The sequence below is a fragment of the Aulonocara stuartgranti genome (assembly GCF_965226115.1).
Source record: "Aulonocara stuartgranti genome assembly, chromosome: 13".
Taxonomy (NCBI): Eukaryota; Metazoa; Chordata; class Actinopteri; order Cichliformes; family Cichlidae; genus Aulonocara; species Aulonocara stuartgranti.
This window is the reverse complement of record NC_138949.1, coordinates 8,042,849-8,060,319: the sequence shown is the minus strand read 5'-3', so window position 1 is coordinate 8,060,319 and position 17,471 is coordinate 8,042,849. Positions and strand designations below refer to the sequence as shown.

The following is a 17,471-nucleotide window of genomic DNA, read 5'->3' as shown; positions in this document are numbered from 1 at the left end:
GCATATTAGCGTCACTGTGTATTATTGTGCTATCAGTGTACTTCTTGTCTTGCCTTAAATGGGAAGCAGAGGATGTCAAGCAGCCAGATACTGATGTTCACTGGGAGGCAGTGTTCCATTATGGCCAAGCAAGTTGTTGAGGCAAACCAGACACAGTTGTGAGTGGCAGAAGATCCACTTTTAACCGACGCAATACTCTGACTCATGCATGAACAGGCATTTTCATTCAAATGTATGTGTGTGACCTAATCATAGCTGATATTTATAGAAAGCACAGCATACAGTAACAGCATCCAGGTGCTCTGCATTACAGTATGTCTCCAGAGCAGGAAATCCTTAAGAACTAAGAGTCTGGAGGAAGAGTACGGTCATAAGCATAGTTAGTACCAGGCCCTGCTTAATGACTTGAGCAGGCCAGACAAGTTTGTACTTGTACCATAGGAGAAAAAAAAACAATGGCCTTAACGGGGAAATATTCACCCACGAACTGTACATGGATCAGAGACAATGAGCTCTCCCATCAAAGGCTTTGGGTTAAATAAACAGCTGTCCTGCTGGGAATGTGCACTTGGTTGTATATGGGGGGAAAAGGATAAAGGGAAATGGTGAGTGGAGAGGTCTCTGTAGGGCATAGAGCGAGTGAGAAGAAGCACAACCCAGCTGGTGAGGCATGTAGACACAAGTGAGCAACTTGGGGTTCTGCATGTTCCTAAGGATACTTATGCATGCAAACTGCAGACTTGAGCAGCCAGGGATCAAACCACCAACGCTCGCCTGAGATTTTTAGCCGATGCATCTATGGTATCAAATTAAAAGTCCTACATTCTCTTGTTCTTGAGTTATCGTGTTTACAAAGCTGGGTGTCCACGCCACCCCGCCTGACAAAAGGTGCCGGCATTTCAGTAGGAGATACTCCAATCCACTGTCTTTTTCTGCAGTTTATGGCTACAGTTATGCTTTTGGCTCAGGATATCGGCTTTGAGCTGAGAAATAGTTCATGTGACAATACTCTGAGCTCACAGGAGCTGTGGTCGTCCAAGATGGGGAAGTCTGAATTCGGGTATTTATTCAATATAAAATAAACTCTGATTTTGATGATCATGCCCATGTGGCTTTCTGAAGGGGCCTTCTGTTTAAATATCCCTTCACCCAGGCAAGAGGGCTGTCTTTATATATACATATTGACAGTTTCCTCTAGTTTCCAGTCCTAACTTTATATTTATATCAAAAATACGAGATGGGGTATTGATCTCACCTATCTTGATGGCAAAGATGCCATCAAAAAAACAAAACAAAATGAGTAGATAAAGAAATCCTAATTAAAAAAAAAACGTCAGCTAACTTCTAATAAAGTGAACTACAAATATCTTTCACATCACAACGTTTAACCTACTTTTTACTCATCAGTGTGTGCAGCAGCAACCTCCTTCAAACCAATTTTAGCAGCCGCAGCTTCACAGTTTGGTTATCACCATCATCGTCACGACAGGCAACAGTCATTCACTGCTTGACGTTTTATTGCAGGCCGACTGACTATCCTGCTGTGGCTTATAAAGAGTCAACACATTCAACTGACCTTTGAAATCATTTAAACAACACACGATACAGGCCTTAATTTTGCAGCTTGCTGCAGTTAAATTACAAGATGAGGCAAGGACATAATTGTCTTTGAAGACATTAGAAGTTGTAATGACAAAAACAGAGTTCAATTAACATAATTTTTGTTTAAAAAATGAAAATCAAAATGAAGTACTACTAACCCTAACATATAATCAGACAGGGTATATAAAAAAAAAAGAATCCACTGCAAAGCTTTTCTGTGACCAACACACAATTTTCATGCATCCCATTTCTAAACCTAACCCTACAGCTTCTGGTGATGTGGGGCAGGGCAGGGGAGGACAGACTAAACTCCAGGTCCTGCCTTTCAGCCTTTACCACAGCTCTTTTATTCAAGACGCTTGGCTTCTGTGGTGACAAAAGAGGTATGAACACTTCTGTAATCATTCAGTTTGTATGTCTCCCTCAGCAGACGCGACAGCCTAGAGAAAACGCAGCAGGGAAGAGAAACACGTGAGCATGTGTTGCTGTGAGTGTTTGACTATAACAAACAGTAAGTGTAAAAGTTTCATGTGAGTGAAGTGGATGTGGATCATAGATAAAAGCATAAGTGGACAGAAGGCCTGCTGTTGCTAAGCAAGCTCTTTAAAACACACTCTTTGGGTTTACAAGATGAAAGTCAGCCAAATTCCTTTGATAAACACCACTGACGCGAGCTAAAATACTGAACATAAACTGCACGCACAACTCCAGGTATAAACACCAACATGTTCACAGCAAGCTGTTGGAAACATAAACCTCTTACAGCAAACTCTGCTACATTTTTAGTGCACAAATACAAATGTTGAGAAAATCCTGGCTCTGGGTTTATGTTTATCGAGTGTAGAAGATCCCAGTTTGCTACACAATGCGCACGGTCGGCGAGTCAGCAAGGAGCTGTGAACTTTCCGACCACATCAACAGAAAAAAGAAACCGTTCACGTGGTGCATGGACAGAATCCCCTGTGTGCAACACCTTTATCAACTTACAGACAGCAGGTGAGAAAGAGGTTCCACTGAAACCCACGTGTGCTGATGTTAAAAGTTTGATGTCTAATATCACATGCAAAACAAGGAGATGCTCAACATCTATGAGCTTTCTAAGAAATCATCATATTGGTACTTTATGTATTATATACAGTACTGTGCAAAAGTCTTGTGTCCCCCTCACTGCCAGACCTCCAGGCTTTCTGAGAGTCTTTCAGTTTTGCTTTGAATATTGGTTGCTTTTATCAGAAGAATGTTTTCTTAGTGTCTTTGTTTTTTATGCCACTTAACACTGGCCTATGAATAATTCAAATATAAAAAAGACACCTAATTTAAGGGAAGAACCAGTGTGTCCATATGCATAAAAGACAACTTTAGGCGCTTTGTTACTAGAAAGTGTCACTATTACTATTTACTATTTGCTTCCATTTCTTTATCTGAAATTATGAAAAATGCCAAAGAATAACACAGTTTGACAGGCATAAAATAGTATTTTTCTACCAACAATTGATTCCCAGAGAGTTTTTAGCCAAAAACTTGGCACGTCTCAGCATGATGTACAGTGTGTCCTTGAAATACTTGAGGAAACTGGACAAGTGGAGGACAACAAAAGGAATGTGGGATCTAGAAACTATCTACAGCAGATGAGCAGTATGTTATGTCCTTAAAAAATAGAAAGAAGTTTGCATGCAGTACCTTCACAGTTTGATCCCCCATGCAATTCAATGTGAAAAGCACCTAACTGGCAGCAGCTTGATTTTTTCAGACAATAACTCCAAACACATTGCCAATGTAGTAAAAGGATACAAAAACATACAATGGAACACTATCAGCCATCGACTGGCCTCCCCAGAGCCTGGACCTCAACATTATTGAAGCAATCTGGGATCATCTTGACAAAGAATGGGAAAAATAACTAATAATCTTAATAATCTGCACAAGTTTCAATAATCTGCTGCACCTATTTCCCACTTGTCTAACACAGCGTACAGAAATACGAGGTGGCAGATGACTTTCGCACAACACCTTACTTGGACTGCATTTCCTACTCTCATTTGTTGGCCTTCTTGCACGCCAGCACTGGCCTTGTCAAAATGATGCAAACACGTTTTCATTAACTCCACAGAAAACATCAAAACAGACTACTTTTTTTATCCATTTTTTGTAGTCAAGCTCTTATTAAAGGTGTCAGTTAGTTCACAGTTGTCAGCCCCTGTGATTTAGCATTCAAACTTCAATCTGCACAAGGACAATTCATCTTCTTTGTGTTGCTTCTCAGAGACAGCTATCTCAAAGTCTGAACAAATAAAGCCAAAGCTGCTGTATCTGCATCACAAGTTGTCAATAAAGGAATGTGAGATGTTCTTTCAATTGGATAAACGCACTATTAAGGTTGACGCTGAACAGAATATCATACCGCAGATTAGCAACTAACTTTACCACTTTACCATGCAACATTATACAAAACCTGCAATCAGTGCCAGCTTTTAGTATCTCTATTATTGGGCAACGACCTTCACTTACAGGAAGAAAGAAAGAAACCTCAGAGTTACTATCTAAATATGCAACGTATATCCTCTGATACAATATCTCGACAGGCAGACAAGTCTGGACACGGAGCTGCTTTGGAAAATGAACTAATGCTACAACAAATTTTTTCCATCACTGATCATTCTGTTTTGTCTATTAAGCGAGCAGTAGTTGTAGTAATAGTTAGTAGTAGTTATAAAATGCCTTCTGTCATCTAACCCACAGTTTAACACGCCAACTCAGCTAAAAACCAAACTATTTATCAAACTACTTTTGCAGAAAAATGTCAATATGTGCAGAAGAAGCACATCTGGACACTTTATGTGGGACATGACCCAGCTTACCAACCCTCTAACCCAGCTTGCTAAAAGAACCCGGTTATCTCACCATGTAAATATCATAAACTAGTTAGCTAATATGAACCTCTCTAAATTTGGTTTACTTTTTACCTTGTGCTTAATATAAACCTGTTGGCTCAGGTCAGCAAAAATAAGACTTGCACAGCGACTTGATAGAAATTTTGCACTAAATCGAAAGTCTCCTGTTCTTGGGATCTGACATTATTGATCTTTTTTCCTCCCATTGCACATAACCTACTGTAATCCTGAGTGGAGTTTCATGAGCCATCACTCTTGTATCTTCTGGGAATCTTATGAATGAGTCTTTAGACTCATCAAGGGGCTGGGTGGGGAGCTGTCCCCTCACTTGCTTTCCCAGCTGGGATAATTATGTTTCTTGGAGTAAACCCAAACTTCCTTTGCACCGCATCAACACTCCCACCCTTATCCCTTATCTGGGCCCAGTGGGACCTGGCCATTCTTTGTCCGGGTCTTTTCACAAAACCATTATCAAATCCTCCAGAGTAGGGTCAATGACCTCAAGGAGAAAAAAAAGTGGCCATCTCAAGCCACTGTAAAATCCCTGTCTCCTGGTATGTGTTACCGAGAGCCTGTATCTGGATTCATATATATGGCTGTGACTGTGAGTGCATCCTTTCCCCCAAGAGAACCCCAATATAAACTCTACTGTCTAGTTTGCCTGTTGTTCAGGCAAACTAGGTGGAAACAGCATGTTCCCCACATGAGCAACACGATCATATGTACTTTTACTGATTTGGGCCTGAACTGACTTGCCTGCTCAGGTACCCAAACCTGGTATTAAACAGCAAAAAGAAGACTTTATTATCTGAAAACTAAAAATAAGCACTATCTAGCTTATTATTTAGCTGAAGAAGTAAATTCAATATGACACAGTCAGAATTTCATCTGAACTTTCATACAGAGTTTGGGGCAGATTTACTGACTAGCTGGTTTATTTAATTGTTCAAAACTGTTGCTTTAGACGCATTAATTTCTGTCATATGTGGTTATAGTGTTTAGGGTTTTTATTAAACAGGCAAAGCTTCAAATAATGACATCTGCATATGGCCAAGAACTCCCTGTGATCCAAAACTCAGGCTTCAGGCTGGTTTTTGGGAGTTTTTTCTACTGTTTAAGCCGCATGACATCATCAGCAGCGAATCTCCCAAATATGGTCATCTTTGTCTCAAACCTCTTTCCAAAAGCAGAGAAGGCACCCGAAATAAAACTGAAGACTGCAATGCTACTAATAAGATATTTTACTTTCACCACATTTAAGACTTTTCAGGGGATCAGTGGAAATTCCACAACACCCCTACCCCCCCAAAAACCACACCAAAGTGGTTTTAATTAAATCTTGTGGTTTCCAAAAATAAATTCAAACAAAGCACCAAAAATAAAAGAAACCGTTAGAACTGTGTGCATCAAAGAATAACACACACAAAAAAAAAAAATCAGATCACAACTCCCTTATTGTTCCCACTGTAACAGTGATAGGTTGAAACAAGGCGGTGAGACTGGCAAACATTCCATCTTGGCATTGACTGGCTGTGCAAAGGAAACCAAAATGAGCATATCGTTTATTAGCGCTCATACCAGAAATTCACACGCGCCTCAGCTGATCTGATAACGTGCGGACAGCGACAGGTTCGCTGGCATCAGAATGGGTGTCCACATCTTACTTCCCTGTTCCAAACTTGTGGAATACATTACTCTTTCTAGCAAAAAAAAAACAAATGCCAGATTCCTGAAATTCCATCCGTACCTTCTTAACTCAGTAGCAACCTGTCCAGAGTCCAATCCAGGCCTATTAAACCACAAAAGCAGCCCAATCCACTTAAAGAGCCTTAGTTTTTCTTGCCTTAGCATAAAAAACAAATACACTGATTTTCACTAGCAGGTGAGATGTCAGCTGAGTGAGCGAGCACACAGTGCTGAAAGAATGTGGCCATATGTTGCTCAGACCACCTCTTAATGTGGTCCGAGTGATCAGACCTCAACAGGTCAGGCTGGAGAGTTTGCAGGAGGCAAACGTGCATGTCTGATATACCTTTTCAGTCTGTGGTGCAGCAACTTTTTCCACTTCTGAAATGAGGCTTTAATGCAAATATTGCGTAAAATTTCACAACATGCAAAACACTCATTTATTGCATTGAGGTTTTCTGCTGATACCAGGCTCACGAAACCCTTATACATTGTCAGTACCACCAAAGAGTAATTTGCAACAAAAGCATCTGCTTTTGCACCTCCCAAAAAAGTAGCACTGAAAAGAAGAAATTGCACTCTCATCGTAAAGTTTTAACAACAACAACAATGGATGCTCTATAACTAATATTAAGATGCACATTTACCAATGACTGGTGCTATAAGAGAAATGTGGTACTTGAAAGTCTGGGCTGCTGTTCCCTTTTGGTGCCATCTTTCAGCCTTCCTTCCAACATCTTTTCCTTTTTGAAATTCTAATTCCACGTTATGACAGGATGGAGCAGGGCAGCGCAGGGAGAACACCAAAATAGCATCATCTGATCTTTCTTTCATAAACCTTTCCACTCCTGCAGCAACACACTGGGACAGACTTTGGCAGCGGAAGAAACGCGAAAAAATAAAGCAGTCAGCTTAAGTATTTAGTCACAGTCCTGGGCCGTTGAGCTCCTCGGTAAAACACGGGTTACACCAAAAAGGATCCGATATTAAGAAGAAAACCCCCCATCCTACATCGTTAGTTTCCTCCTCTTCCATCTCTTATCAACACTGCATCACGTCTGGGATCACACAATCGCACTACTATTGCCAACACTATAAATACACACCATGAACGCACAACTACATTATTCAGTTTGGGAATTCACTAGCATCTGCCATGTGACTGGCAGCTATATTTAGCTTCCAGGGTCTATGTGGGCTGCAGCAAAATCATCGCTTGTTCAGAAGGAAAAATGCATTTTTAACCACTTTGCTTCTCACCTCTAATGAGACGCAGAGGTTGCGTGGGGTAACAACAAAAAATACTTCCTCACCACACCAGACATTTGATGTAATAGTTACTGAAAATACTGGCAGCTAGCCTCTTGGTTTGAGGCAGGTGCTTTTTTTTTCCTGCTCTGTTCCATTTTTAGTGGTGTAAATATGCCAGCTCAGTGGGATCCAAGCTGTGAAAGCCTGAGCTAATGAGCTGTCTGTCAGTGGACAGGACAGATACAGAGAGAAACAAGAGACGAGATGGAAAAGAAGTTGGAAGACAGAACCCACAAAAGGGGACATTCATAGTAATTTATTGCTTCACCATATGGTTATATTGGCTGAGTAAACAAAAGATGTATATGTCATCAAAAACAGAGCGGATTTCAACTGAATGAAAACTACAGTAAGATGAGCCAATAGTAGTAGTAGTAAAGTACAGTAACAACTCTGCCCTACATGTAAGGTAGCTGAAAAATGGGCATCTGTTTGTCAGATTTTAATCATTTAGCGTAATCACAGGGAGCTCTCCAAGGACAAATCTTCAGAAGTCATGATATGATCTCTCAGTTACTATTACTTTCAGTTTAAACCAGAGATTAAATACTGGATAAGGACACTCAAGTCACACCTACATTGTTTCCTCCGAACCGTAACGGAAACCTTTTCATTCTCTCACTTTTTTAAGCAGCACGATTACACACCATGTCAACACAGAAGGCATGGCAGGAGGAGCGCGTTAGCTGAGCAGCAGCCTCGGAGCCCCAGTCAGTGTCTACACAGGAGGCGATCGGGCTCCTGTTGAGCTGTAGGTCAAATTGAAACATCCAAAGCAACAAAGATTACAGAAAGACAGCCCTGTTCAGCTAATGTCCAAATATTATATTAGGACATAATATTGGATTTTTTCACTAAAACACTGATAAAAGTGGACTGCTGCTGTTATTTCTTTTTAGGAAAGACAAACTTAACTATTCTTTATTGAGAGGCAGGCTTGACCCTGAAACTGCATGCTCATTGGCTAACGACTAGTGATGCCATTGAGTGTGCAGTTTTGTACTGCAGACAATCCTCCATCTTGAAACACGTTGAGTTGTCCACCAAATGGGAAATGATACGACCACCCCGACCTCCCCAAATGGTTGCCAGTGGTTCCTGGAGGTTTCTGGCTGTTGGGTGCAAAGACGTTGCTGCTCCAATAGCCTCCTAAAGACCTCCACAGCTGCCTGTAATTTATAATGTTAGCCCAGAAGTAGATTAAATTTTTAAAAGTGTGACGCAAACCGTAAATTCATATAGATTGTCTTCAAAGTTAAAGCTGTTTGTGCCTATATTGTGGTTGTGAAAATTGCTCAACAACTGCATTTTTGTGATATTATGTAGCACTCTTCATGTCTAATGCATATTTGGGCAGAACTACTGAAATAGAAGCTCAAACCATGTTTTATACTGGCTTACTTACCCAAGCGTAGCATTTATTTTGGTTTATCAAATGGCCAAAAATAAAGGGAAAAAAATTCAGTGCTTAACCCATTTAATCCCAAATTTTTCCCTGCAAAATAAGTGCATGTATTTTATTCCTTAGACTTCCCCTACACATAATTTGTTTTAATGTCATAAGGGGTTAAAATGGCAACAATTGGGATCGATCATGTCTACACGTGCAGTTATCCTCCAAAAGTATATTCTGAGCCAGAAAAAAAACCCTGAGTTATGTTCTGGAAATAGTTTGCTGCTGTTATTCTTTCTTTTACCCAACAGGGAGTAAAAGTCTGCCCTCTGAAAAAATTAAAAACCAGGGCTGTGAGAGGTCACAGTAGAGCTGGGCGATATGAGATTTTTTCATATCACGATATGTTTTTTTCGTTTCAGGCGATAACGATATCTATCACGATATAAGCCAAATAACTATATTTGTAAGATTTAAATGTGCCGTTGCTCACAAGTAAAATGTGAAATAATCAGCAGCTTGTTTTTATTTAAATATTTATTTCCCATAATAAGTTCAACAGGGTAGATGTACTTAAGGAACATGAGACTTTTTAAATAAAGGCAAATATTGCAAACTACACAAAAGGCAGCCGCTAAAGCGTTTAAGTTTCAAAATAGAACAAACGAAACAGACTAAATTGTCAATTCCACTTAGAAACAAAATATTAATTGTAAAAATAAATCTTAGTTTGTTTTACAGAATAACAGAGAAAACTGACTAACTTTTGTCAATATCAAATAAACTGAGAACCAAAAGGAAATTCTCAATCTCTCCTTGTTGTATAGCTGAGCTTTTCAAACAGTTTTAACAGTTACTTTAGTCTGACAAAAGCCGAATGACGAATTAGCGCTTCCAGTCAGAGACTGAGGCTACATCCACACGTACACGGGTATTTTTGAAAACGGAGATTTTCCGTTTTCGTTTTAAAAAATAATCCCGTCCACACATAAAGGGAGAAATGAAGAAAAACGCTGCTATGAACATGCCAAAGCAGCAGGTGGCGCTAGATTCCTAACCGTGCAGAAATGTTGGCCAATCAGAAGTCTAGAAGCCTCGGTGGGAAAAAGTAAACAAAGCTGGGGCATAGAAGCAGAACAGAGTCGTGTGTGTGGACGGACAGTAACTGTGTGTATATGTAAGCATTTAAACACTGCAGAGATTAGAATTAACAGTATTGTAGAAATTCATTTCACCGAAACAATAACGTGGCGCACAGTGTGACGCATGCACCAGTTTATTGTATTTAAGACTTGCTTTCGGCACAATTTACAGTGCACGCTACTCTGTTTTTGTCAGACTTGAAATAGCCGAAATACCTTCACACTACGGAACTTCTATGGCTCTTCCGTTCGACAATCTCTCCGACGTTGGAACCATCATCTGTTTTCTCTTCGGTCACGCTCGGTTGATTTTTCTAGTCGGCACACTCATTTCCTCCATTACCCGGGCGGTACGGTGGCTGGCTGCTTCCCAAACAAACACACGTGCGGCTTGGCACTTGTGCTGTACGTAACAAGTCACGCGACGTGACGCTGCGGCTGTGATTGGTTCGGCTCTGCGCTACTTAGTTTGGATTGGCTGACCTTTTTTTAATTTTTTTTATTTTTTATTTTAAGAGGACAAGAGCGGCGAGGTCTATCGCGATAGTTTAATTTCTCTATCGAGTAAAAGTTATATCGCGATACATATCGTTATCGTTCTATCGCCCAGCTCTAGGTCACAGCGGGATAATTTGATGGCAACAAAGTCTGGCCAGCACAGTGTCCCCCTTTAACAGACAGAGACTAAACACTCCAGGGTTTTCTGAACATGATTACCCAATGATAATTGAGCTCAGCTCCGGCACTTAACTAATTCTAACCAATCATCAACCCTTTCAGACACAATGGCACCTATTTCTAAGGTGCAAAGAGAAAAGCATAAAGTGTGAATTGGTCCAAACTAGTGCAGCTACAGCATCTTCTACAGTTTGACTTGTTCCACCTGAATTAGAAAACCAATTACCAATTAGTTAATTTATTTTCCCCCTTTATCCTGTCTTCACCAAGCTTACACTTCAGTGGGATCATTAATCTCCATCTGTGCTTAATTATGCAAAACAGGGTGGCTCAGGAATCCAGCAGGACCCATGGGACACCTACTGTGTTTTCACACTGTGGCTTCAGGAAGGGAAGAGTTTATAAAAACCTAGCCCGGAGAGAACAGGTCCCGTATACGGTAATGATAGCTTCCTTTTCTGGTAGTAGTTTAATATGCTCAAGTTCAACATGTATCAATATATGGTTGAGATAAATTAAGAAAATTTGTTACACAGGAAGCCAGCATTTGAGCTGCAGTGGCAGAAACCTCAATACGGCTCTTTACTTTACTGCTTTACGATGCTAATGAAAAAAATACCTGACTGAAACAGACACGGGACAGGGATCAGCACGGGACTGAATGGACATAAATAATAAGAAGAAAGACTTCAGAGTCCTGTTGTATGTGGTGCTGGGGTCAATTCACAACAAAAGTCAAAGGGCAAACAGACCACGGGGGGAGGGATGCTTCCTTAGAGCCACAAAAGCGAGCGTGTGAGAAAACAAAAGACAGATGAAGGGTAAACCTTGATGGTCGTTTTAAACACAGGACAAACCAGTGTTTGCTCCCATAATTGGATTCACTGAGCATGGTTCACAAGGCCGACAGCGAATGGCTTGAGCTCGAGGACGATTCTGTAATGCTTATCAAACAATAACTGATAACTACAGTTATCGCATCAGCTTAATTACACACCGAGGCTGACCAAGAAAACACTGGTTTTAATCGCATGGACCACGAGAATGGGTTTAAACTGCGAGACCCAAATGAATACTGTTAGATGCTTTGAAAAAAAGCCAAACACTTTTAAGTTCCTGTTCGATGTAAAATGTCAAGATCAAAATGATTCAAATTCATTTGAAGTCTTGGCAATGGGACTGCGGCTGTAGGCAGGTGTTTCGAGCTGTTTTCACACATGCACTGCAGACAGCACAGAGGTGCACACAAGGACTGAAATATTACCTGCAGTCGGAGTGGATCATAGTAGATATTCAGCCTGCCGGCTCCCCAAGTAAAAAATGTGAAGTCACATTGTACCAATATGCGAATAATACATGTACAGCAAATAGTACAGCATTCACCGCTAGCGAGCGGGCTATAGCACTGCATCCTGCACCCCTACTCGGGCAACTTCCTCGCCTAAACCGCACAGAGCATTTCCAGTACTGCGAGCATGGCTGAAGTGGACCGTTTCCTTCTGTGATGCATGTGAGAAAGACTGCACTGGCCAAAAGTTGATGTCTGAAAATGACTGATGACCATATAACATAATGTTAGCAGCATTACAGCAACACCGGTTTGTTTACAATAAAAATTAGGCTTATAGCAGGTACTGCTTTATACTGTTTTTTGTGTTTCTATTATTTAGCCCCACTTTTTTCTCGCGCGAACTGCCTGTAAGTGTCAGAAACCATTTTTCTAGTTCAGGACATGATTTCCCTCCTTTTTTTAAAAATATGTGTATGTCTATATATATGTGCCCGTCAAGCCCTTTTGAACCATCACATGTGATTGGGCCATAGGAACAAACTGATCTGAATCGATGACAGAATATAAATTTTTAGGTGTGTTTGTCTTTATGTACAAGAACATAAAACATTGAGGTTTCTTGGGTGCACATTTGTCTTAACGGCAATAATAACAATATAACAGTAATAATAACGATAATGATGATAATAGTAACTACACATATATGGGTTTTTGCCTTGATCATCTCCACTGTGCACTAGACAGAAAGACTAATAAAATAATGCGACATAGGCTTCCTTCCATATGGTTCCCCACAGGCGTAATAGGACGTGATCTAACAGCTGCCATCAGCTCACCTTACTGAGCAAATCTTGTCAACTATCCACGGTCATCTAGTTCTTATTTTTAAGCCTTTCACCTATAATTTTAGTCTACCAAAAGAAAAGAAAAACAATCAGCGTATCAACCAATACTTGCAGATTAGCTCTACGTGCTAAAATCACACCACAACTGCATGTTACATCTGTTAGTGATGGGTTTATATTTGTAATGTTTGCAACATTACAGTAGCAGTGCAAGGTCGAAAAAGAATATCTGCCATTTCAAGACAAGACTCAGTTAGATGATATCGTACTATACATGCATATTCTGAAGGCCTGACACAGTTTATATTGCATCTTGGCGAATTAGTGTCAGGCTGCATTTCCTAGCGCGCAATTTAAAACAGACTAAAAGTGGAAACGGTATTAAAAGCAGTTAACAAAGACTTCATTCAGCCCACATATTCATCATAAGGATGCAAACACATCAGAGACTAGATTGCCTTATGCATGACCTGCACACCCACTCAAAGCAGGAAACATGGATATTACATTTCAATTCAGAGTTTAGTAAGGAAAAAAAGCCAGAAAAATAGCACAGGACACCCAAAGCTTGGTGCTTGTGAGTGGTGGCAGGCTATTTATAGGCTTACTCCAGTCAGAGAGATAACTCTTTCCTTATGTTGTGGATCGGCACTTCACAAGAGTGAGAGAAGAAGAAGAGGGGGTACTCAGTGCTGACACAACACTGAAAGTGACAGAAAAGTGTTTGCCCCTCAACTTGGTGCCAGCAGGTACCAGACTACTTTCGTAGACCAAGTGAAAGATAATTACATAATAATGACAAAACAGATGTCATTCAACAACTTCAACTGGCACGCCTAATAAGGCCTGACACACCTATTTTAGACATAAGACGTCTCTGCTGTCTTGACATGTGCATGTGGCACTGTCAAGAGTGGATATCTGAATGCTGCCTGCTCTCCTAACATCTCTGTTATTCATAACACTGGCTGCAGGACACATTTGACATGAATGGAGAAAAGGAGCAAAACATCAGTTGCTGCTGCACTTGTTTTTTTAAAAGCTGAATAACGACTATTTTATACACTCTGTATCACATCAACTAAAAAATAATAATAAAAAATACAGTTCTGATACAGACAGGATGCATGTTTGGTTTTTACTGACTGTGATGCACACAGACTGCTTCACATCAGCCTAGAGGGTGAGTCTTCAAATAGTAAACAGCTACTGCATCCCTGATTAGCTCAAGTTACAGTCAGTGGCAATACTACAGTAATAACAAGCTACGGGTTATCTTCCCGCCGCCGTGCATACACAGCAGGCAAGAAACCAACCCAAGAAACATGAGAGAAAAAGTGGGTCACTGCATATGTTGAACACGTAACCCGTAAAGACAGACGGGTGTACGGTGTGTTTTTAAGGTTGTCAGAGGGCCCCCGGTATAACGGTACAGTAGCTGTTTAAGCTACCGCACGCGACTTGACACATACACGAGTCGTGACCAGCTTTGATATTATTTAGCATGATAAAAGACACGGAGTTGACCGTGTGGCGGGAGAAATAACGAAGCTAGAACTAAGCATTGGCGTGAAGAGACAGCATTGACAGACTGTGTTTATCAATGGGGAAACTCACATCCTCGAACAGGGATCCAACGTTGGCTGTCACCAGCAGTATTCCTGTGCCTTGCGCTGCTGTCAGCTTCCCTGCCATAATTCTCTCTCTCTTATTTCTCTCTCTCTCTCTCAGGTGGGTTGTGGACTTGTATAGCGGACTTTAAAGGTAAGAACCTTTAAAAAACAACAACAACAACAACGTGAAGAAGAGGCCCGTGAATGTCTCACGAAACTGGTTAAAACACTGCGAATTTGCGACTGGAGCCCGGGTTGAGGTTGCTTGGCTGGAGCATATTTTTCAGCAGTGGCCGTACATCTACTAGGAGTTGCTTTGCAGTAGAAGGTCCGTTGGTGGTGGTGGCGGCGGTGGCGGTTTAGCGTGCTGTTTCTCGCGCTACTTTTTCACGTTCAGAGCCATCGTAAAAGTTTCGGTTTTAATCCACGGCGAGTGCAGGAGGGCTCTGGTTCATTCCAGCGACGAGTGTTTCCCTGGCTTTTGTGCAGTGTAAAAGTCTCCCTCCTAAGGCAGGACGCTTTGCCAGGACCATTGCCTTCACTGTTTAGAGAGGATAGGCTGGAGTCCTTCAGTGCTCTGACGTCACCTTACCAATGAAAACACGGCGCGTTTTAAAGGGCCAGCGCACAGAAAACACTACCGCTCTGCCTTCTAACGTCACTGCACCCATTATCGGACTAAACTGGTCTATCTCTGAGCGACTGTTTGTCTTTCTGACTTTGTCCTGATATGCTTTTTGTATAATTTACTGCAATTTAGAAAAACTCCCTTTTTGTTTTGTTTCTTTTTTTAACCATTGTTGTTCCTTACATCTCTGTCAAAAGGAAATTTATGCGTAGTTCAGGATGATTGCAGTCAGATGTTACATCACTCTTTCTCTGCAACTTGTTGCAGTTCATTGGAAACAAAATTAACAAAATATATTACAATGGAAATATTTACAATGGAAATAGCCATATTCTGTTAATTTAAAAAAAGAAAATTGGTTTCCCATGAAGTGCAGCATGTTGCAGAGACATGCCCAACCATAGGCAAGGCAAGTTTATTTATATAGCACAGTTCAACAACAAGGTGATTCAAAGTGCTTTACAGAGACATTAAAAAACAAAAACAATAAAAAGCATGATTTAAAATTGATTTAAAAAAACAGTAGATAAAATCAGAACACTAGATAAAATCAGTAGTTAAAATATAAGTTTTGAAATTTAAGCTTAAAAGTGTGGATTTGGTGCTTTATTCAAATACAGCTGAGAATAGGGGAGTCTTCAACCTGGATTTAAATAAACTGAGTGTTTCAGCTCACCTGAGGCTTTCTGGGAGTTTGTTCCAGATATATGGAGCATAAAAGCTGAATGCAGCTTCTCCGTGTCTGGTTCTGACTGGGAACTGATAAAAAACCGGATCCAGATGACCTGAGGGATCTGGAAGGTTCGTACTGGGTCAGGAGGTCACTAATGTATTTTGGTCCTAAACCATTCAGAGCTTTATAGACCAGCATCAGAACTTTAAAGTCTATCCTCTGACGGACAGGCAGCCAGTATAAAGACCTCAGAGCTGGACTGATGTGGTCCACTTTTTTGGTCTTAGTGAGGACTCGAGCAGCACAGTTCTGAATGAGCTGTAGCTGTCTGACTGATTTTTTAGGTAGACCTGTAAAGATGCTGTTACACTAATCAAGCCTACTAAAGATGAATGCATGGACTAGTTTTTCCAGGTCCTGTTGAGACATCAGAACTTTTATCCTTGAAATATTCTTGAGTCTTAATGAGTTTTTCTAAGTTTAGGTCTGCATCCATCACTACACCCAAATTTCTCACCTGGTTTGTGGTTTTTAGATGTATAGATTGAAGTTCTCTGGTGACCTGTAATCGTTTTTCTTTGGGACCAAAGACTATTACTTCAGTTTTGTTTTTGTTTAGCTGGAGAAAATTGTGGCACAACCAGTCATTAATTTCCTCAATGCATTTACCAAGAGCCTGTACAGGGCCTCGGTCTCCTGGTGACATTGTGATATATATTTGTGTGTCATCTGCATAGCTATGATAGTTTATTTTGTTGTTCTTTATAATCTGTGAAAGTGGGAGCATGTAAATGTTAAACAGAAGGGGTCCCAAGATGGAACCTTGGGGAACTCCACATGTGATACTTGTCTGCTCAGATGTGAAGTTACGTATTGATACAAAGTATTTCCTGTTTTCTAAGTATGTTTTGAACCAGTTTAGTACAGTTCCTGAAAGACCTTCCCAGTTCTCCAGTCGTTTGAGTAATATGTTGTGGTCAACTGTATCAAATGCTGCACTGAGATCCAGCAAAACTAAGACTGACATTTTTCCACTGTCTGTATTCAGACATATGTCATTAAACACTTTGGTCAGAGCGGTTTCAGTGCTGTGGTTCTGTCTAAAACCTGACTGGAAGGCAGCAGTTATTCTGTTTTAAGAAGTAACTGAGCTGTTGAGAAACTGCTTTTTCAATGATCTTACCATACAGCTCCCTGACTGGTGATGTAACATTTGACTCCAATCATCCTGAACTAGGCATGCATTTCCTTTTTGGCAGAGAGGATGAGGAAGGTTCAGGCATGTCAGGCTACTCTCAAACCACAAACCAGGTGTAACTAACATGTAACTAACAGATCCATTAACATGCAGTATATTGTTGGAATTTTCATTGCTACTTCTAATCTGCAGAGTTATTTTTTTAGTTGCTATATCATAATATCATTAAAAAAAACTTTATTGGCACATTTGCAAACATATAGCCTACTTAGTTCATCACAGTTTCACAGGCTAGAGTTGCACTGGTTCATGAGGCCAGTCAAGCCTGTTTGAAACAGCTGCTGGCAGTTTACTCTCTAAAAAGAGTTTGCGATGCCTAATAAACTAAGAGTTGGACAACAAGAACACACAACCTGGCAATCTAACAGAATTAAAATTTTAACTGTTGGGTGGCAATAATATACTCATAGCTATAAATAAGTTTAAAGTAACTTTGAGAGATTTTTGGCCACTAGAGGGC

The 17,471-nt window shown here is 40.6% G+C and overlaps 1 protein-coding gene across 1 annotated transcript in view; it reads right to left on the bottom strand.

The window, feature by feature from the left end:
• Positions 1-15,091, bottom strand: part of inpp5a (inositol polyphosphate-5-phosphatase A) — a 155,333-nt gene extending 140,242 nt beyond the window's left edge. Inside the window, exons 1-2 of the mRNA XM_082556407.1 lie at positions 14,752-15,091; positions 14,457-14,611 (exon numbers count right to left, since the gene is read on the bottom strand). Of these exons, the coding sequence (XP_082412533.1) occupies positions 14,457-14,534 (78 nt within the window). The 5' untranslated portion in view covers positions 14,535-14,611; positions 14,752-15,091. The remainder of the gene's footprint in view (positions 1-14,456; positions 14,612-14,751) is intronic.
• Positions 15,092-17,471: the final 2,380 nt, after the last annotated feature.